The sequence below is a fragment of the Macrosteles quadrilineatus genome, unplaced genomic scaffold, assembly GCF_028750875.1.
Source record: "Macrosteles quadrilineatus isolate MER2022 unplaced genomic scaffold, UCM_ALF_1.0 Scaffold_9__3_contigs__length_116548681, whole genome shotgun sequence".
NCBI lineage: Eukaryota > Metazoa > Arthropoda > Insecta > Hemiptera > Cicadellidae > Macrosteles > Macrosteles quadrilineatus.
Genome location: NW_026542602.1, coordinates 30825532 through 30843360, shown reverse-complemented (window position 1 = coordinate 30843360; position 17829 = coordinate 30825532). Strand labels below are relative to the sequence as shown.

The following is a 17829-nucleotide window of genomic DNA, read 5'->3' as shown; positions in this document are numbered from 1 at the left end:
TCCTATTGCACCGGGTTCGAATCCCGCTGATAGCATTGACTTTTTGACAAAATTTTTTTCATATCAGCAAGTTTGGTTGGTTTGGTTAGGTTATGACAGTTTAATTTTATAATTAAAAAATTATAAAATTCAATTTTAGGCATTTATAATTTCATTTTATGAACAAAACTATTTTTTAGATTAGTAAACCTTTATTCGATTTTTCCATTATCAGCACGTTTGGTTAGGTTATGACAGTTTAATTTAATACGGTAATAGAAAATTATAAAATTGTCTGTTTCTTCAGACGCAGCAGTTAGTGACGTCAAACGGCACCTGAGAAATCTTCCGTGTGCCCCACCGGCCGCCCTTAACTCCAGGCCGCGCCCTTCGAACTGGCAACATCGCAAGTGGTGTCGTAACAGCTGTTTTTGTTTGGAAGCAGCTAAAATGGTATTTGTTTATTTACGAAAGATTGGTTACTGGATTATGACAATATTGACTCCGCTTAAAAATGTACAGATATAGATTTTAATTCATATTGTTTCGGTTTTCATTTCTATATGTTTTATTTTCAATATTTTAATAAATTTATGTTTAAAAATTTAAGTTTAAATCAATAAAGTGCGAATTAATGAGCTGATGTCACCTGTCTGCCATGTTATCTTATGGGACGTCTGTCACTGAACAACACCACTTGCGATGTTGCCAATTCTACCAGGCCGCGGCGTGTAGTTAAAGGCGGCCGTGCCATAGCCCTGTCCACGGCCACCTTTAAGTCAAGGCCGCGGCCTGGTGGAATTGGCAACGTTGCTAGTAGCTTAGATTAAACATACTCCTGTATGTTTAATCTTTGCTAGTAGTTGTTCAGCGCCTGACGTCCCATAGATAACATGGTAGACAGGTGACACCGGATCATTCGCGTATTGTTCATTTAAATTTATGAATATAAATTAATTAAAAGGTTGAAAATAAAACATATAGAATTGAAACCCAAAACAATATAAATTGAAAATATATTTCTGTACATTTAAAATGGAGTCAATATTTTCATAGCCCAGTAACCTAAGTGTCGTATTGTTAAAAATTACGCAAATGCCATTAGCTGCCTCCAAACAAAACATCTATAACAACACAACTTGCGACGTTGCCCCTTCGAAGGACGCGGCCTGGAGTTAAAGGTGGCCGAGTTGTGGTCGCGGGTGCCCGGCGACGGCGATACGAGCGGTGGGGTACAGTTCGGCCAAAGTTTCTGTGCGCGCGACCAGATCTGGTTGGGTCTAGGCGAAGGGGTTAGTGGAGGTACTATTGTGAAAACATTAGTGTCTTACTACTCACTCGCCCCTACCCCATAGACCTGCCAATAACCGGTGTATGTTTTTTTGTTTTAGTTCGGCTAGTAGCAAACCTTCCGCGCGCACATAAGTTTTGGCCCAACTGTACCCCACCACTCGTATCGCCGTTGCCGGGCAACCGCTACCACAAAGGGTATAAGAAGATCTAATGTAAATATGAAGAGTACAGTGTAAGAAAATCTCCATGAAGATGCCGCACTGAGCGGAGATTGAGTAGTTCGACAATCCACAAGACCTAAAAAATACAAAACAACAACACAAAATGGACAAAATGGTCCTAAATAAATAAGTTGTATATCTTTGAGTTCAGTATCCAATAGTCAATGATGATAGTCATTAATTAGTTTTATTTTTGTGTAGTCTTGCGTTACTTAACATATAAATAATATAGGTTAATTTACCTCAACACAATTTACGTCATTGTGGCTCCTTTACCTCCTCTGGAGTGGATTATGATCGTTACGGCGACAATATCACCTTCTTCATATCCTCGTCAAGAACATCAACTAATTATCACTGTTATCGAGGTCGTCAAAACATTTACCACGAACACACGAACTAACATTGTTTAAGCGGAACACAAAAAATATTTAACTACGACTGTGGCCACAGATTTGCACTGCACGAATGACATGTCCGGGCAGTCCGCATTTATAGAAAACCAATTTTGGTAAACTTGGCATTTACAGAACAACGCAAAAAATAGTTGTTTATTACTCAAGATTATCTTCACCCTCCTTAACAAAAAAGATTGGCTTTTAACTCAATGTTTTATCGTCTCTTAAATACCCCACTGTCTCAGAAAAATTATAATTAAGGAGTAAAATACATAAAAGACGTGGCAAAGTATAAAGGGTATGTGAGACTAAAATCGTAGACAATATGTTGACAAAATCTTTAAAAAGAAATAACGAAAAGAAAAGAACTAAAATAGAACCGATCAAAGAAAATAAAAAACGTCGATAAGCACTATCCCAAACCATATAAAGGCATCAAGCAAACGTTTTAGAAAATTTTGAATTAATGGTTCTATTTGAAGTAAAACAACCAAATTAAAAATATTCTTTGAAATCTTAAAAGTAAATTAAAATCCATGCCTTCGTACTAAACTTAGATTTTTACTTTCTCCCCATTCTATACCATAGTATAGTAAGTATTGTTTTCGTCAAAATTTTCGAGTTTTAGTTTTGGGTGAATATATCCGTTTTAGGAGTGGTTTGAGGTCCCTATGAACCTAAAAAGTGGGTTTCGTATGCGCACGTGTGTGTGTGTGGATGTGTACATAGCTACAGGCCACATCTGTTGTCCTATTTTGATGGAATTTGGTTTGGTAAGTATAGACACTAATCAGTGTTTTTTTTTATTTTTAATGGTAATTTTCCCATATAAACCCATAAAATAAAGGGAAAATAAGATTTTCTCGAAAATGGAATCTCTCGATCGATTTAAATAAAAATTTAGTATGTTATAGTCCTTTAAATTCTTAACAAAATTGTGGAAATGCCATTTCCATAAAAAAAACTCCAGAGCCACTGGGGCGGAGCCCTTTTGACGGATCTGCACCAAACTTCACACAAACCATCCTTGAATAACGCTTAATAATGCCTGAAAGTTTCATTACAATCCGTCGAGCGGTTTTGGAGTCCATAAAGGACAAACAAACAAACAAACATACATTGGATTTTATCATTGACTATATAGTCAATGATTTTATATAGATACTGAGTGAGTGAGCACGAATGAGTGAGATGAGTGAGATCGAGATGAGAATGAGATTGAGAATTGAGTTTGAGACGAGAAGTGAGCATTGAAGTTGATTGAAGTGAGCGTACTGACTGGACTGTACTGAGCTTAGCCTCCTACCTACTCCACTCCACTCCTCACCACAACAGTCCTCACTCCTCCCTCAGTAGTCAGTACGGTCAGTACGTCCGTAGTCCGTATTAAAAAACTGCAGCTGAAATAAAAATCGTGCAGTCAGTACTACCATAGATAAAACATACTCCCTTAGTAGATTTCTCATCCTTATGGAACAGCTGAAGACAATTTTATTGTTAGTTCATGTACGGTTTATGTAGAGGTCGTGTTTTGTTTACAATTTGTTTCCCGTTATTACAGCCATTTAAAACCTCGTTTAACCAAATAATACGATCTAATCATAAACAATAACTTGTCACCTAGTTATATAACCAAACAGTAAAGCACAAATCAAGAAATTAACCCTAAAATAATGGAAACAAAGTTTCATCGACACTAGCGCCTTTGTGTCACGTACATGAACTAGATACGAAAAACGTGCTTCAAAATTTACAATGGGATGAGAAGTCTACTTGTGTTGGTTAGTCTATGGTACTACTCCTCAGTCCTCAGTCCGTTCCGTTCTGTCCTCATTATCATCCTGAATGAACTCAACTCGTTCATATTGTTCATAGCATTAAACTTGTTGACCGATTTGTTTTGTTTTAAGAACTTTTAAATTATCGAGACAGCATTAAGCAGCAATCGTGTATAATTACAATATTTAACATGATTAAGTAATATTTTTATTTCGAAGAAATTACGTTTATTGGTAAGTTTACTGAAAAGTGTCTTTCAAATGTTGTTTATATTAGGCCTATATTCGCCATTGTTAAGGTGATTATCTAATGGCGAATTGCTTGTTGAATGTTTATCAGGTATTTTAACTCTAGGTTATTGTTCAGTTTCTTTTCCCCAAATCCTGAAAACATTTTTAAAGCCTACAGCATCTTGTAAGGTAGGCTAGTCGAACTTAGAATTTGTCTCACAATTAGGCCTAGAGACTAGGCTAAGTTAAACCATTTTGTTATGGTCAGGGGGGACTCAGGTTTTCCCTAGGCTAGGCCTATGTACAGTAAGTTATCTTAGTGCAGTCATGTTTTAGAGGACACAAAAAACATAATTGAATGCTTGAATTTGATTGCTATAGGGCTAACCCATAGCGTTTCATTTAGCCAAAACAAACCCGTTGTAAGTTAAACAAATCAAAGTTCTGTTCATGTAAAAGCAATCCGTATTAGGCCTAGGCAAAGCCTGTAGCCTTTGTGACTTGCCAGAAGCTTACCAAAGGTAAGTTAGAGCCTACTGTTCCACAGAGACCCTACGATATAACTTATCATCGAATGAAGCATTAACACATTCACTGCGGGCGTATCCGATTGGACACAGGCTGAGCGGTGTTCAGGTGCTGCCGTAACCGGTCGGATAAGCTCAGCAATGCCTTTCGTACTTAAGATCTTTGTACATCTATTGCTCTAGCGTCGGTCAAAGGCAGACCTATACCACGTTAGCATGTAGGCTAGTGGGTGACTTGCTTTTTGTTGTGTTGTAGGTTGGTAGTAAAATTTCCCCATAAAATCCCCGTCTTAAACTTAAAAATAACTTGTTGTCCCGTCTTTCTCCCCTGCAATTTTGGCAATACAATGGAACCAGCAACGTTCCAAGCAGTGCTGCTATCTGTGGGTGTTTGGCAAACTACGTCGACTCTTGTCATAAAGCAGGACATCACCGCACGTTGTTAGCTATTTGTTATAGGCCCTACTGAAATTTGAAACCCAATCACCTGGCAATCAGGTTTGTTCGACGCTGCGGGCTGCGCCGCACTGGTTTGAAAACTAATAATATTTGTCTTAACTGGATTAAGAAGGAAATTAACTTATTAAAATTAACAAAATGATTTAACACTGCTAGCCTACATTGAAAATTGCCTTAAGTTCAATTTCATCATTTGATTTTGCAGTGGTTTTCAAATTAGTATCATCCGCATTCCCCGCATATAGACAAAGATCACTCAAGTCACTGAGTTGGGGAAAGCTCTAAAGTAAAAAATTAATAATAAAGGGGCTAAGATCGATCCCTGAGGCACTCAAAATGTCAATGAATTTTATGGTTTTTGTTGTTTTGGTGAATTATTTCTACAAACTGTTTTCTGTTGGAAAGGTAAGACTTCAGTAACTTTAATGCATTGTTCTTTATTCCTAATTTGCTTAGCTTTGAAAGTACCTATAAGGTTACGTGATATATACAAAGGCTTTAACTTAAATACACAACACACTCTTTCCAATGAGATGTGAATGGTCGAAATCGGTTAACAAATGGCGGAGGAGTTCAAAGGACAAATTTTGTGTTGGCGTATTAATTATATAGATCATACTTTAATATTTACTTGAAGCTATTTTCTCTGTTTTTTATTCTCCCGTATAGTGATTTTTGATAACGTGTAGCCTACAGTAAGAACACAATCGCCTATATTACTGTGATAAGCATGGGAAAGGAATGCCTTAAACACATTAAGCCCTAAATTCCTATAAAAATCTGTCAAGTCAACCAGTGTCAAATGTCAGGGCGGTTAAAACCAATCTCTATTGTTTTGCTGGGGCAGATACATTTTATATGAAATGCATTTGATAGGGTAGGCTACAGATCTGGTCTATACGAGTGAGTAGTTGAAGGAGTTTCTACCGTAAATAACATTTATATTTTATAGATTGTGAAAATGTCCAATTTGCAATATCCAAGCATCTTTGGTTGGAGATAGTAGCAGTAAATATCTATTTATGGTCATATTTTATGATACATACAATTTGTTTGTTTAAGGGAAATATTAACTTCTTCCAATAAGACAGAGTAGAGAAATCTACTATATTGTATTAATTGATCTAAAAATAAACATTAAAACAATATTTGTTTGTATGGAAAACATGCCATTAATTTAATGCATTAGTAAGAAACACAAAGAGTTATACTATTCCATTGTCTAATAGTACCGGTAAGTAATAAATTATTCAACAGTTCTCACATTGTTGTAGCAATGGCAACATTGTTAGCTTACTTTCATGAATCGGTACGCTTCATGAAACAACAAAAAAAACCATGAAAAACAACCAGTTATTTACCAAATTATATTGCACTGAAATAAAATGTTAGCATTATCTGTAGGACTTTTCTAAAATTTCTAAAAAATAACCAAAACCCAAAGTTGTAGTAGTAGAAGTAGGCTATAGTATAGGCTTAATGATTAAAAATTTATTTCACACAATTTGACTCGATTAAAATATTTTAACATTGGTAAAAGAAAACGCTTCAAATTCTGTTTAAAAAATAATCCCTTCACTGATTCTTTTCCATACAGGGTGTTTTTTTTTTAAACTTGCATCTTTATTTATGTAAAAACCGCAATAGAGAGAAATATGCAGTTTGCGGGAATCATCTATTGTCGTAGGGGGCCCAATTGTTTTGAATTCAACCTTACATTCACATTCCCCCCCTTCCCCCAACTTAATTTTTTTAAACAGCAAGGTACCCCTTGTGACATATCAAATAAAAGAGCATGAAAAAAGTAAATGTTTGATGAAAAAAAATTAAAATCGGTTCATAAATTTGCGAGATATTTCCCCCCCCCCTCCTCCCCAGAACTTAATTTTTTTTTAATCGCAAGATACCCCTTGTGACATATCAAATGAAAGAGCATGAAAAAAGAAAATGTTTGGGGAAATTTATTTTTCATTTGATATGTCACAAGGGGGGGTACCTTGCTATTAAAAAAAGTTATGGGAAGGGGAAAAGGGGGGGATTATCTCACAAATTCATGAGCCGATTTTCAATTTTTTTTTCACCAAACATTTTCTTTTTTCATGCTTTTTCATTTGATATGTCACAAGGGGTAGCCTACCTTGCAAAAAAAAAAATAAGTTGGGGGGGGGGGAATGTGAATGTAACGTTGAATTCAAAAAAATTGTGCCCCCTACGTCAATAGATGATTCCCGCAAACTGAATATTTCTATCTATTGTGGTTTTTACATAAATAAAGATGCAAGTTTTTAAAAAAACACCCTGTATATAAAATCCAATGTATGTTTGTTGTTTGTCTGTCATTTGTCTTTTATGCGTTACCAAACTGGCCATCTGATCGGGAGGAAACTTTCTGAAGTTTTCCTAAACACTTACGGGAATTTTTCTGCCCCATTCCCATTCTGAATTCCCTCTTATTTTTGAACTGGAGCTCTGCCCCAGCGGCTCTGGAATTTCCCAGGTTTACCTTATCTTATGGGTGTTCATATTTTAAAAGAATATATGCTTTTTGACAGCTGTTTCAAATAACAAACCAATAAGTTGGGTTCTATGGTTCTATGAAGTGCAATAGCATTAAAAATTTACTGCAAAGCACTGGTACAACAGTTAGACCGAAAAAATATTCCCGCCGCAGCAAACCTGCAGGCTAAGCGAATTTCCATTTGTCTGATTTGATTTTCAATTAAATTTATTTCAATAACATTAGGTTTAACGAGTACCTAGGTTTGCTGCCTATAGGGAGGGCAATAAACTGTGTTTTTTAATAAAACATTAATAAGTTAGCTTTTAAAATAAATATATTTGCCAATTTTGGTCAAAATACACCCATCTAACAACAAGCAAACTACAACAGTGTATTTATTCTCTATGAGAATAACGTGGGAATTTTCAATTTACAATTTTCTCCGTAACCAATAACCATACAAAAACACTTTCTTCAATATACTAAATTATTTGTTTTTTTAACCTCTTCAAAATGGTGTGGAAAGAAATTGAGAAATTTTATGTTTTGAGAGTCAAAAACAAGAAAAAACAATTTTTACCCCATAAATCATCCCATAAAACCCTGTTCCCATGGTCCGATCCTGATTCACGTAGCTTTACACGTTTGTACCAAATTTCATCAAAATCGGATATGATTATTTAAAGTACTTTAAAGAACTTATTTAAAGTATGTCCAAGCAAGGCTGAGGGGCAACAGCTAGTGTAAAATAAAATCTAGGCTAATTCTGTTACAAAAACTAAAAAAAAACAAAGTAGCTATTACAAAGGATACAAAGTCCCGGTTTGCTAATGTGCTTGAGTGAGGACTTTGAAAACACATGTTTTAGTTGCATCAGATACAGTAGAGTCCCGCAAACTCGGCACTCGATAACCCGGCAGTCTGGATAACTCGGCCATCACCTGGCTCAGAGAATTAGTGATTTTTTGAGTCCCAGTTAAACATGAACTCAAGCCAGCTCAAGTCAAATCATTCGAAACTCATACCAAGGATTTTTTGTACTATATCTTATGACTTAATACTGACTTTTAATATAAATATAAATTAAAAAGGGTGGTTAAAAAGCTAAAAAACTGTATTGTTCTCATTTTTGACCCTAGTTCCCGATAACCCGGCATTTCACAAACTCTGCACCCTTCCAGTCTACATTACGCCAAGTTTGCAGGACTCTACTGTAGCTGTCTCTATTATTGTAAAGTATTAAAACTTGTTGTTGTTGCAGGTTACTTTGACCTTATCTTTTAAAGCCAACTAACCATCGATAACATGGAGGCTATGGATGCTGGAGATGCAGAAAATTTGAGTATAAATTTTGGAGATGATGTTGGTGATGAATTGAAGTTGGAAGATGTAGAGTACGATACAAGAAGTGAAGTGACTTCATCTTCAAGTGGAAGCGAGTCATCCCAGCCCAGCATCAGTTCAGTCAGCACCAGTTCATCATTGGACCACAAAAGAAGACACAAACGCAGTCATTCAAGAGAGAAAAAAAGCCCTTCAGTTGAGCCAAAGCGTCCAAAGTCTCGAGAAAAGTCATCTAAATCTTATGATTATTTTACCAAACTAAATTATCTGTTTCGGGATGCTCGCTTCTTTGTCATTAAAAGTAACAATGCTGAAAATGTGGCACTGTCAAAAGCAAAGGGAGTGTGGTCAACATTGCCTCAAAATGAAACCAAGTTGAATACAGCTTTCAAAGAGTCTAGAAATGTACTGCTCATATTTTCAGTCAAAGAGAGTGGTAAATTTGCAGGGTTTGCAAGACTTTGCAGTGAGTCTAGGAGAGATGTGGCTCCCATATCATGGGTTCTTCCTCCTGGTTTGTCTGCTAAAGCACTTGGAGGTGTTTTCAAAGTTGATTGGATCTGTAGAAAAGAATTGCCTTTCAACTCTACAATGCACCTTTACAACCCTTGGAATGAAGGGAAACCTGTTAAGATTGGCCGAGATGGGCAAGAGATTGAACCGAGAGTAGCAGAAGAGTTGTGTAGACTGTTTCCTGAAGATGAAGGCATAGAACTCACTCCTATTCTACGCAAGTCCAAAGAAGCAGCGAAGAATGTTCGTCCACGTAGTTCAAGGTACAGACGTGAAGGTTACGGTAGATCGAGTCCACGCTTCTCCTCTAGATCCGCACCTTACCCCAGCTGGAGAGGGAGGGGTAACTCTTTCAGTAGAGGTCCTCGAGGGAAATTCTTTTCTAGTGGTAGAAGCCGTGTGAGTAGCAGCGGAGCTGTCTATAAAGGTTCATCACCTCGCCATCGTGATAGATTATCATTATGGTTTAGTGGTTCAAGAGATGAAAGAGGAAGATCATATGGAGGAGTAGCTGCTGCAGCTGAGGCGTATGTGGCTGATTATATGAGAAGTCTTCATCAACTACACCCGATGACTTATGCTGCTCCACCCGGAGTATTCTCGTCATCGTCGTCGTATGACGGTATACCTCCTCCCCCTCGCTACTATGATGGGCTCCCTCTGCCTCCTGAGTATCCAGCCTCTTCAAGAAGCAACGGATATTCTGACAAACGCTCTTACGACCGCTCCGTCGATGAGTTCCTTTGGCGAACCAGTGAACGTCCAAGAGATCGAGACAGAGATAGTCACCGCTACCGTGATCGTCGATAAAGAAGACGGTTTTTTATGACTTGCTTCTAGATGCACCATAAGCTGTTATTTTACCATTGAATTTGAAATCTGTGTTTTAACTCCATTCCATAGATATAATTTTTAAATCTGATTGGTGCAGTATTATTGGCTTTGAACAGATTTTTTAGCGTAGTATTCTAGTTGAGCAGTGAAGCTACATATTTTGTATATTACAATTTGCAAGGAACTAATTGGTTTTCTTTTTATGTTCTTAGTGAAAATATATGTTGATTTACAATATTGAAAGGACTTAATTAAATGCAAAATCTGTGTTATCTACATAATATGCACAATGGACAATATCCCAATCCCTGTGTGTGTGTTTGTGCAGGACTTAGTTTACCCTGTCAGTTCCTCTTATGGACAATTCTGTCTGGTTAAAATTAGGCCAGGTGATCTCTAATGGTTGTTCACGGACTGTGATATTAATTGTTATTTTATAATTATCTTACATTTTTAAATGTAATCATAGACTGAAACTTGCATTGATGCAAACTTGCTATATAAATTATTTACGGGTATATAAAAACTTAATATTAAAACAGTGAATTATATAAAAAGTGATCTCAGTGGACAGATCTCTGCAAGTATTTTTATATCTATAGAAGTGATTTTTTTTTCTATTTTAAAGTATGTATATTAGCGTATGTATATATTTTTATATTTATAATGATGTATATAATTGGAAATCCTTTAGAATTTTTCTTTTTTTCATATAAGTTTGCCAGTTGAGAATTCATTATGATATGTAGGCGTGTTGACATTTTTGCTAAGTTACTCCGTTTTGATTATGTTTTTAATGCCATTTTTAACAATTTACCAAACATAATTCTTTTCAAATTTGATTTAAAAAATAAAGAAGTTATTTATAGATAACTGAAATGAGCTCGTCAGTAGCCTTATGATGACTAAAATTAATAAGCATATATTGGTTTGACTGAGTATAAATAAAAATTGCCTACGGTTATACTTAGAAAACAATTCTCGATATTAAAAAAATGTAATGTTATATTCCAAATAATCTATTTTCATACAGGTTCACTGTGACTCGGTTTAGTTGGATAACTTAGTGATTACCCAAATTTTACGTGCTCGTACTAGTATAATTGGAATATCGGTATAGTAAAAAATACATTTTCCAACACTATTTGATATATATCAACACATATACTGTAAATTAAAGGTATTACACTGGCGTTTGATTTTAACCAGTTACACTGTTCATCTTCAGACCCAATCAAACACTAGTGGGCTTGATGAGACTGGTTTAAATGGAAACTGTATAACACTGTAACACCATTATATATTTACGGTCTGGCAAAATTTTCAGTACCTATAAGTTATATATACAGGATATTTGGTAGTCAGTATCAAAGATTTTAATTTTTATGCCATTATTACGTACGCAAATTGCAATAAAAGTACACAATTTTTATATCTCACTCCTACTTCCGGCAACAGTCGTTTTTAGATTTTTTTAACTTTCTTGACATTGCCTAATAAAATCTAATTTTTCTCAATTGATAGCCAATATATTAATATTTTTTTATGAATTTTTTCTATCAGAAAAATGATTGTTTGCTACAGCCAAATCCATGTAACACCTTGTAAATTTGACTTGAATAATATTTCAAACAAGAACACATTTAGTGAAAAAAGTGAGTAAAGCTAGCGACAATAAGTAAACTTGTAGAATATAATATTTTAGTATAGGAAGCTCAAACTAGTCATAGTGTGTTGAATACCAGGTAAAAGTAGAGTATTTTATAAATAAACAAGTTAGAAGTAGGCCTACTGTAATCAAAAGAAGAAGATACTATATGCAATTTAAGTTATTTTACCAAACAAATTTAAATACAAGGTAATATAATATAATTAACTGAAAACAGACAAAAATCATGGAAAATTGCATTAAGAATTTTAAAAAAGTGGTTAAAACTTTGTGTTCTTCAGCTTTTCTTTATTGCTGCAACTAATCTTAAAGGAAATGGCTCCTCTCAACGTTTCCACAGCTACTGTTAATTTATCAGCTACTCTTAACCTTATACATAGGTAGTTAGTATACAATTCACTTTCAAGAAATCCCCAAACAAAGAATTCTATAGGCATAACTTGAGATCAGGACATCTGGCTGGCCATGCAAATAAAGGGTCTGCTTCTTTCATCCAAAAAATCCAGAAAACCAATTCTCTTACCTCATTAGTTTAATTAAGAGGAGTGCTAACCTTTTGATACTTTATACTTTCTATTTAAGTTTGGCCTAAATGATATTACCTTCTATTTTAAAATTTGTTTTTTTCGTAAAACAGTTCAAATTACAAAAGAATGCCAAGTATTTTTTAAAATAACAACTAACTTGTGTATTTTATAAATACTTTTACTTTAGTCTGGTATTCAATGCACTACGGCCAGTTTGGGCTGTACTACAATATTCGATTTTACAAGTACTATATTTTTAAAGTGATACATAATCAAATTTTATGTAAATGGTTAAGGCCATTAACCAAATAAAAAATGAAATTATAGACATGTGGCACATCAAAATGAAGCTCAGAGTGTGTAGATTAGCCGAAAAGTATTGGTATGAACGAATTATCTTAGGGCTCTGCCCCAGAGCCCGATTTCTAAAGGGCTACGCCTTACACACGTTATTCGATTAATTTAGTGAACAGCAGCTGGTCAATGCAATTGACATTAGTTGTTTGTTTACTTATATTATTATTTACTTTTATGTTCTTAAAAGAGGTGCGGTAAATGAACACTGATGCTATTTCTAGCTGGTTGATAAAGTAGCTTTGGGGTGTTTAAAAGACGATGCACATGAGATGAACAATACATGTCTCTTGGTCGTTCAAGAGGCTGTCACCGATTTGTATCAGGACTTCGTGAAAGAGGGCGACGAGTTCAGGTACAGACCTCGCTTCCGCTTGTTGCACAACATTCACCTGCGTGATGTAAAAACGCTCTTACTACACTTGTAAGGTAAATAGCTATTAATGTTTTCTTTGAATTTATAAATCAAAACGAGAAAAGTTTTTATACCATAATTTATTTAGTTGAAGGCTAATGTATAAATATTACTACAATTTTGTCAACGGAGAGGCGTGATTAGGGAGCCTTCCCACCTTAAATCCTTCATTTAAAATGTCATGTAGTGAGAATTTTTATGTCATCAAAAAATTAAATAAAATTAACAGGCATGTATTGGTTTTGCCACAGATAAAAAACCTGATTTTTAATTGTACTTTATAAAATACTAGCTGGCCCGACAGACGTCGTCCTATCCTGATGTGGTTTTATGTCAAATGCTCGTTCATTTTCAAGATGAGCTCGTTCGCATGGCTCAATCACGTCCTGGTTTAAGTTTGTTCGCTATGCTCACTGACCTTTAGGTTGGAGCTCGTTTGCTGCGCTCACTTGCTTTCAGGTTAGCTCGTTGGGTACGCTAACTCTCCTTCAGGTTGAAGTTTGTTCACTACGCGCACTCTCCTTTTGGTTGCAAATTAGCTGTTGTCATAAATTTAAATAGTGCTGCACCCTGTTGGTAAACCTATTAAACCTAGTTTTAATGCAATTGAACATCACAGAATCAAATAGTTTTTTTTTTTTTTTTTGAACCAGCTGTTAAGGTTTTTTAATTTCATTTAAATATGAGTACTCATAAGGTTAACATGGGAAACTCCAGAGCCACTGGGGCGGAGCCCTTTTGACGGACCTGCACCAAACTTCACACAAACCATCCTTGAATAATGCTCAATAATGCCTGAAAGTTTCATTACAATCTGTCGAGCGGTTTCGAAGTCCATAATAGGACAAACAAACAAACTAACATACATTGGATTTTATATATATAGATGAATTCTAATTCAAACAATTTATAATGTTACATTTAATTGTGTTTTTTATAATTTAATTTACTAAAAGCAGTATATCAACGAGGGATGTAATATAAAGTATCGTATCTAAAATCATCCATTTTCCTATACATTAATATCAAGTCATTATTTGGCCAAAATTTTAGAGTAACCTAAACTTTCTCATTTCTTTTATGATTGGCCAGGAAGTACTCTATAGGCCTACACACAGACAGACACATACTCTTTACACAAACTATTTATTGAGCGGAGCGAGCGAAGCTCTTATACTACACTCCTGCTTTTTTATTACAAATACTCCTCCTGAACGGCTGAAGCGATCTTCACGAAATTTAACACAGTCATAGTACCCAACCATGGGAAGGTATAAATCTGAAATGGTACAAATCGGACCATAGGAATATTCCCTACATGAATGCAAACTTTTAGAAATTTAACATGGGCCTTATGGGTTAATTGGTTGCCATGACATTATTTGCGAGTAAACAATAAAAAGTAAACAAGAGCCTCGACATATGTTAGTCAACAAATCTACCACATTATAAATACAGTACAAAAGAAAAAATCTGATGAATACTAAAGAGCATATTAGTTAATTGCATGTAATACGAAGTGATTAACAATCAGTCATATATTGAGTGATTAAAATCATGACGTTTATATTTAATTGTATAATCGTTCTGTTCTTTTTAACAACAATGAATAGTCAACTAATTAGGCCTAGGCCTATGTAGCGTGGAGAAGGAGAAGTTAAAACGAGGGCATTAAAAAACACTATAACATAATTATACCGACAAAAATCACACTGCCCTTGATTTGCAAGTAAATTTGTAAAAAAATGTACCTGTAGCTAAAAATACAAAATAATTTTACGAAATGAAATCACAATCACTTGGTTTACAGATAAGGTTTACAACTAAATGGTGTAACTTAGACAATAAAATCCCAAAGGATTAACACTAATATTGCTGTGTGCACTTCGAAAAGAATTAATCATTAATTAAATTAGGACTATATGCTCCTCTGTCAAATTCATGAGAAGATGTAACAACGTCGTTTTAAACCAAATATGCCTACTGGTAGGCCTATTGTCTACCACCTCGCTTTACTCTGCGATACTAACTTACAAAATAGTTTTAAACATTGCCATGTAGTAGTCTAAAGTTAGGTTGGAAAAAATATATAGGTTCCAGCTACTAGGAATAATAAGGTTTCAAGTTAAGCAAACTGCTTATTTTGATGTCATTATAAATGTTATGTAACGTACCGGTAAACCAATTCCTAAAGTTTTCACTTATTCTTTGTAGTCTACATTATAGTCGTATTGATAAATTTTATTGCACCAAAGGGAAATTTTGAAAGTGGTTGACAATATATTTCTTACTTTTAACTGCTGAAATAAAACTAGACCTAATTATATTATCGATTAGCCTATCTCAATTATTCGCTGTTAGGAAATTATTACAAACAAAAAGTTAATGTATTTATATAAAAAATGCATTCTTATCACAAAATTAAATTATAAATGTCTCAGATAAAAAAACTGATTAGTGAAGTTAAGAGAAAATCATATTTTAACAAAATCAGAAGCAAAACTTTAAGGCCGCCGAGGAGATTCGAACCTGGGATCTCAAATAATGCACGTTATTGCCTTTTAATAATTCAGGTATCGCATAGGTTTACCATGATTCATTTGCAGGATATAGAAATTATTGAGCAGAGCGTAGCGAAGCTCTTATCATTGACTTTATAACTTCTCTTATACTACACTCCTACTTTTGATTAATAGCATTGAGCATAATTTACTACAAAATGAATAACCATAAGGGTTGCCAGAATTAGGCTAATGCACCATATTGCGTTTGGATACTGTAAATAACTTTTACAGTATTTTATGTGAGCAAGACGTGCCATTAATGTAGACTTTGAATATGTACTGCAATTCCTATTTGCAGTGTACAAATAGGAATTCCATTAAGGTGAACCAAATATAACACTCATAGTTTCGATACTGCAATTACACAATTCGTTGACATGAACCCGACGCATAATTGACTTTAAATACTGCACATAGACATCCCATATAAGTGAAGCAGAAGTATAGGCCTAAGCCTACCATTGACTTCGGATACTGCAATTCGGCATTTTATTTAAGTGAACGAAATAAATGGACCATGATTTAGGATACTGCAAGTAGACTATTCATTTACATGTACCATTGAGTTTGGATACTACAAGTAAACAATCCGTCTACGTGAACCGGACGTACAATTGACTTTAGAATCCTTAAATTGGCATTACATTTATGCGAACCAAATGTATCATTGGCATTGGTTACTGAAAGTAGACATTTAACTTATGAGAACCAGATGAAACATAGAATATGGTTCCTGCAAGTAGACAATTCATTCACTTAATCCTGACTTATGATTGACTTTGGATACCTACTGCAATTAGGCATTCTATTTAAAATGCGAACCAAATATATCATTGACATTGAATTAATATGCTGGCTCCGCTCAATATTGCAAGCAGAAAACTGCATTGTACACCTAGTTTTAAATGAAATCTAGTTATAATTTCAATGATTTACCTAATTGTACTCAGTATTGGTATTCAAGTCCAAGGTGAGTTGGTATACTATTCAGTGCATGACAAAACCTAAACCTGAATAAGACTGGATGTTATATTAAGTTGATTATTCAAAATGTTGACAGCTCCTCCAATTCATAAACCGATTTAAGATGAGAAAAAATAAGATAAGATGCACAAGACTTAAATTCACATTACCAAAAAATGCCAGTGAAAGACATTGAAGATTGGTTAACTTTCCATGCCAAAACCAAACTAATATTTGGTAATTTGCAATATTTTAAGGAATTTGTCTAGCTTTAGCTTATTGAAGAAAATTGCTAAAAGAATGAGCTTCAGCTGCAGTATATATGTGTGCTCAGTTCAATTTACAACAGAAAAAGAGTTATTTGCTGCTGTTTCCATATGTTAAATTTATAGGCTGATGGTTTACCTTATTTGGTAAATTTGATTTTAGCTAATTTTTCCTCACCCAAACTTTTACCATTTATTATACAACTCCCAAGAGCGGGAGTTTGTGTTGGCCAACCTTGTACAAGGCATCTGTGAGTTAGGACCTTTCAGTCACATTCTATGTTTAGACACAAACTAGGCAACAAAATTATAAAAGTGAACTATAGTATGTGAAATGTGACCAATACCGATAGAAATATGAGTAGAGGGATTTAGCGGCTCCGGCGGCAGTGAGCGTGAGTGAGCGTGTGAGCGTGTGACGTCACACGACGCCGCCCCCGCCCCCGACGCCACCCCCGACGCCCCCACCCCGACGCCACCCCCGACGCCACCCCACCCCCGACGCCACCCCACCCTCGGCGCCACCCCCGTCGCTAACCCCTACCACCATCGGGCAGGTTCAAGGTCATCCTTTGTTGTCTGGAACCACCCTACGCATTGTGGGAGGTCTCCAAGCCAACCCTCCCTACACCATCACTCACTGTCAGCCGCAGCTGCTCCCCAACACCTGCTCTCCAAGCGGCCCCCACTCATCCCTTGTATTCTTTGTTCTCCCCATAGCGCACACTTATTTACCACCAATAGGATGTTAGCTTATTTTGACCAATCAGAGAGCAGTATTTCACATATTTCAAATATTTTAACCGTTTTACCTACCAGACTGTTTGAACGACCAACCCAACTGAAAAAGTGGTAGGAATAGTGATGTAATAGACTAACTATGAAAACTATGAAACTATGAAAATAGCATACATATGACACAAAATTGTAAGAAAAGTGTATGTTTTTCAAGTCCAATAGTTTAGTTTATTTTACTTTGCGGACTATGAAGAGA

At 35.4% G+C, this 17829-nt stretch overlaps 1 protein-coding gene across 1 annotated transcript; it reads left to right on the top strand.

The window, feature by feature from the left end:
* The first annotated feature begins 3730 nt into the window (after window positions 1–3730).
* On the top strand, window positions 3731–10956 carry LOC129004254 (YTH domain-containing protein 1-like). Its single transcript, XM_054432745.1, has 2 exons — window positions 3731–3903; window positions 8648–10956. Exon 2 carries the CDS (start codon window positions 8692–8694, stop codon window positions 10051–10053), a length of 1362 nt encoding a protein of 453 aa, XP_054288720.1. The 5' UTR covers window positions 3731–3903; window positions 8648–8691; the 3' UTR covers window positions 10054–10956.
* Window positions 10957–17829: the final 6873 nt, after the last annotated feature.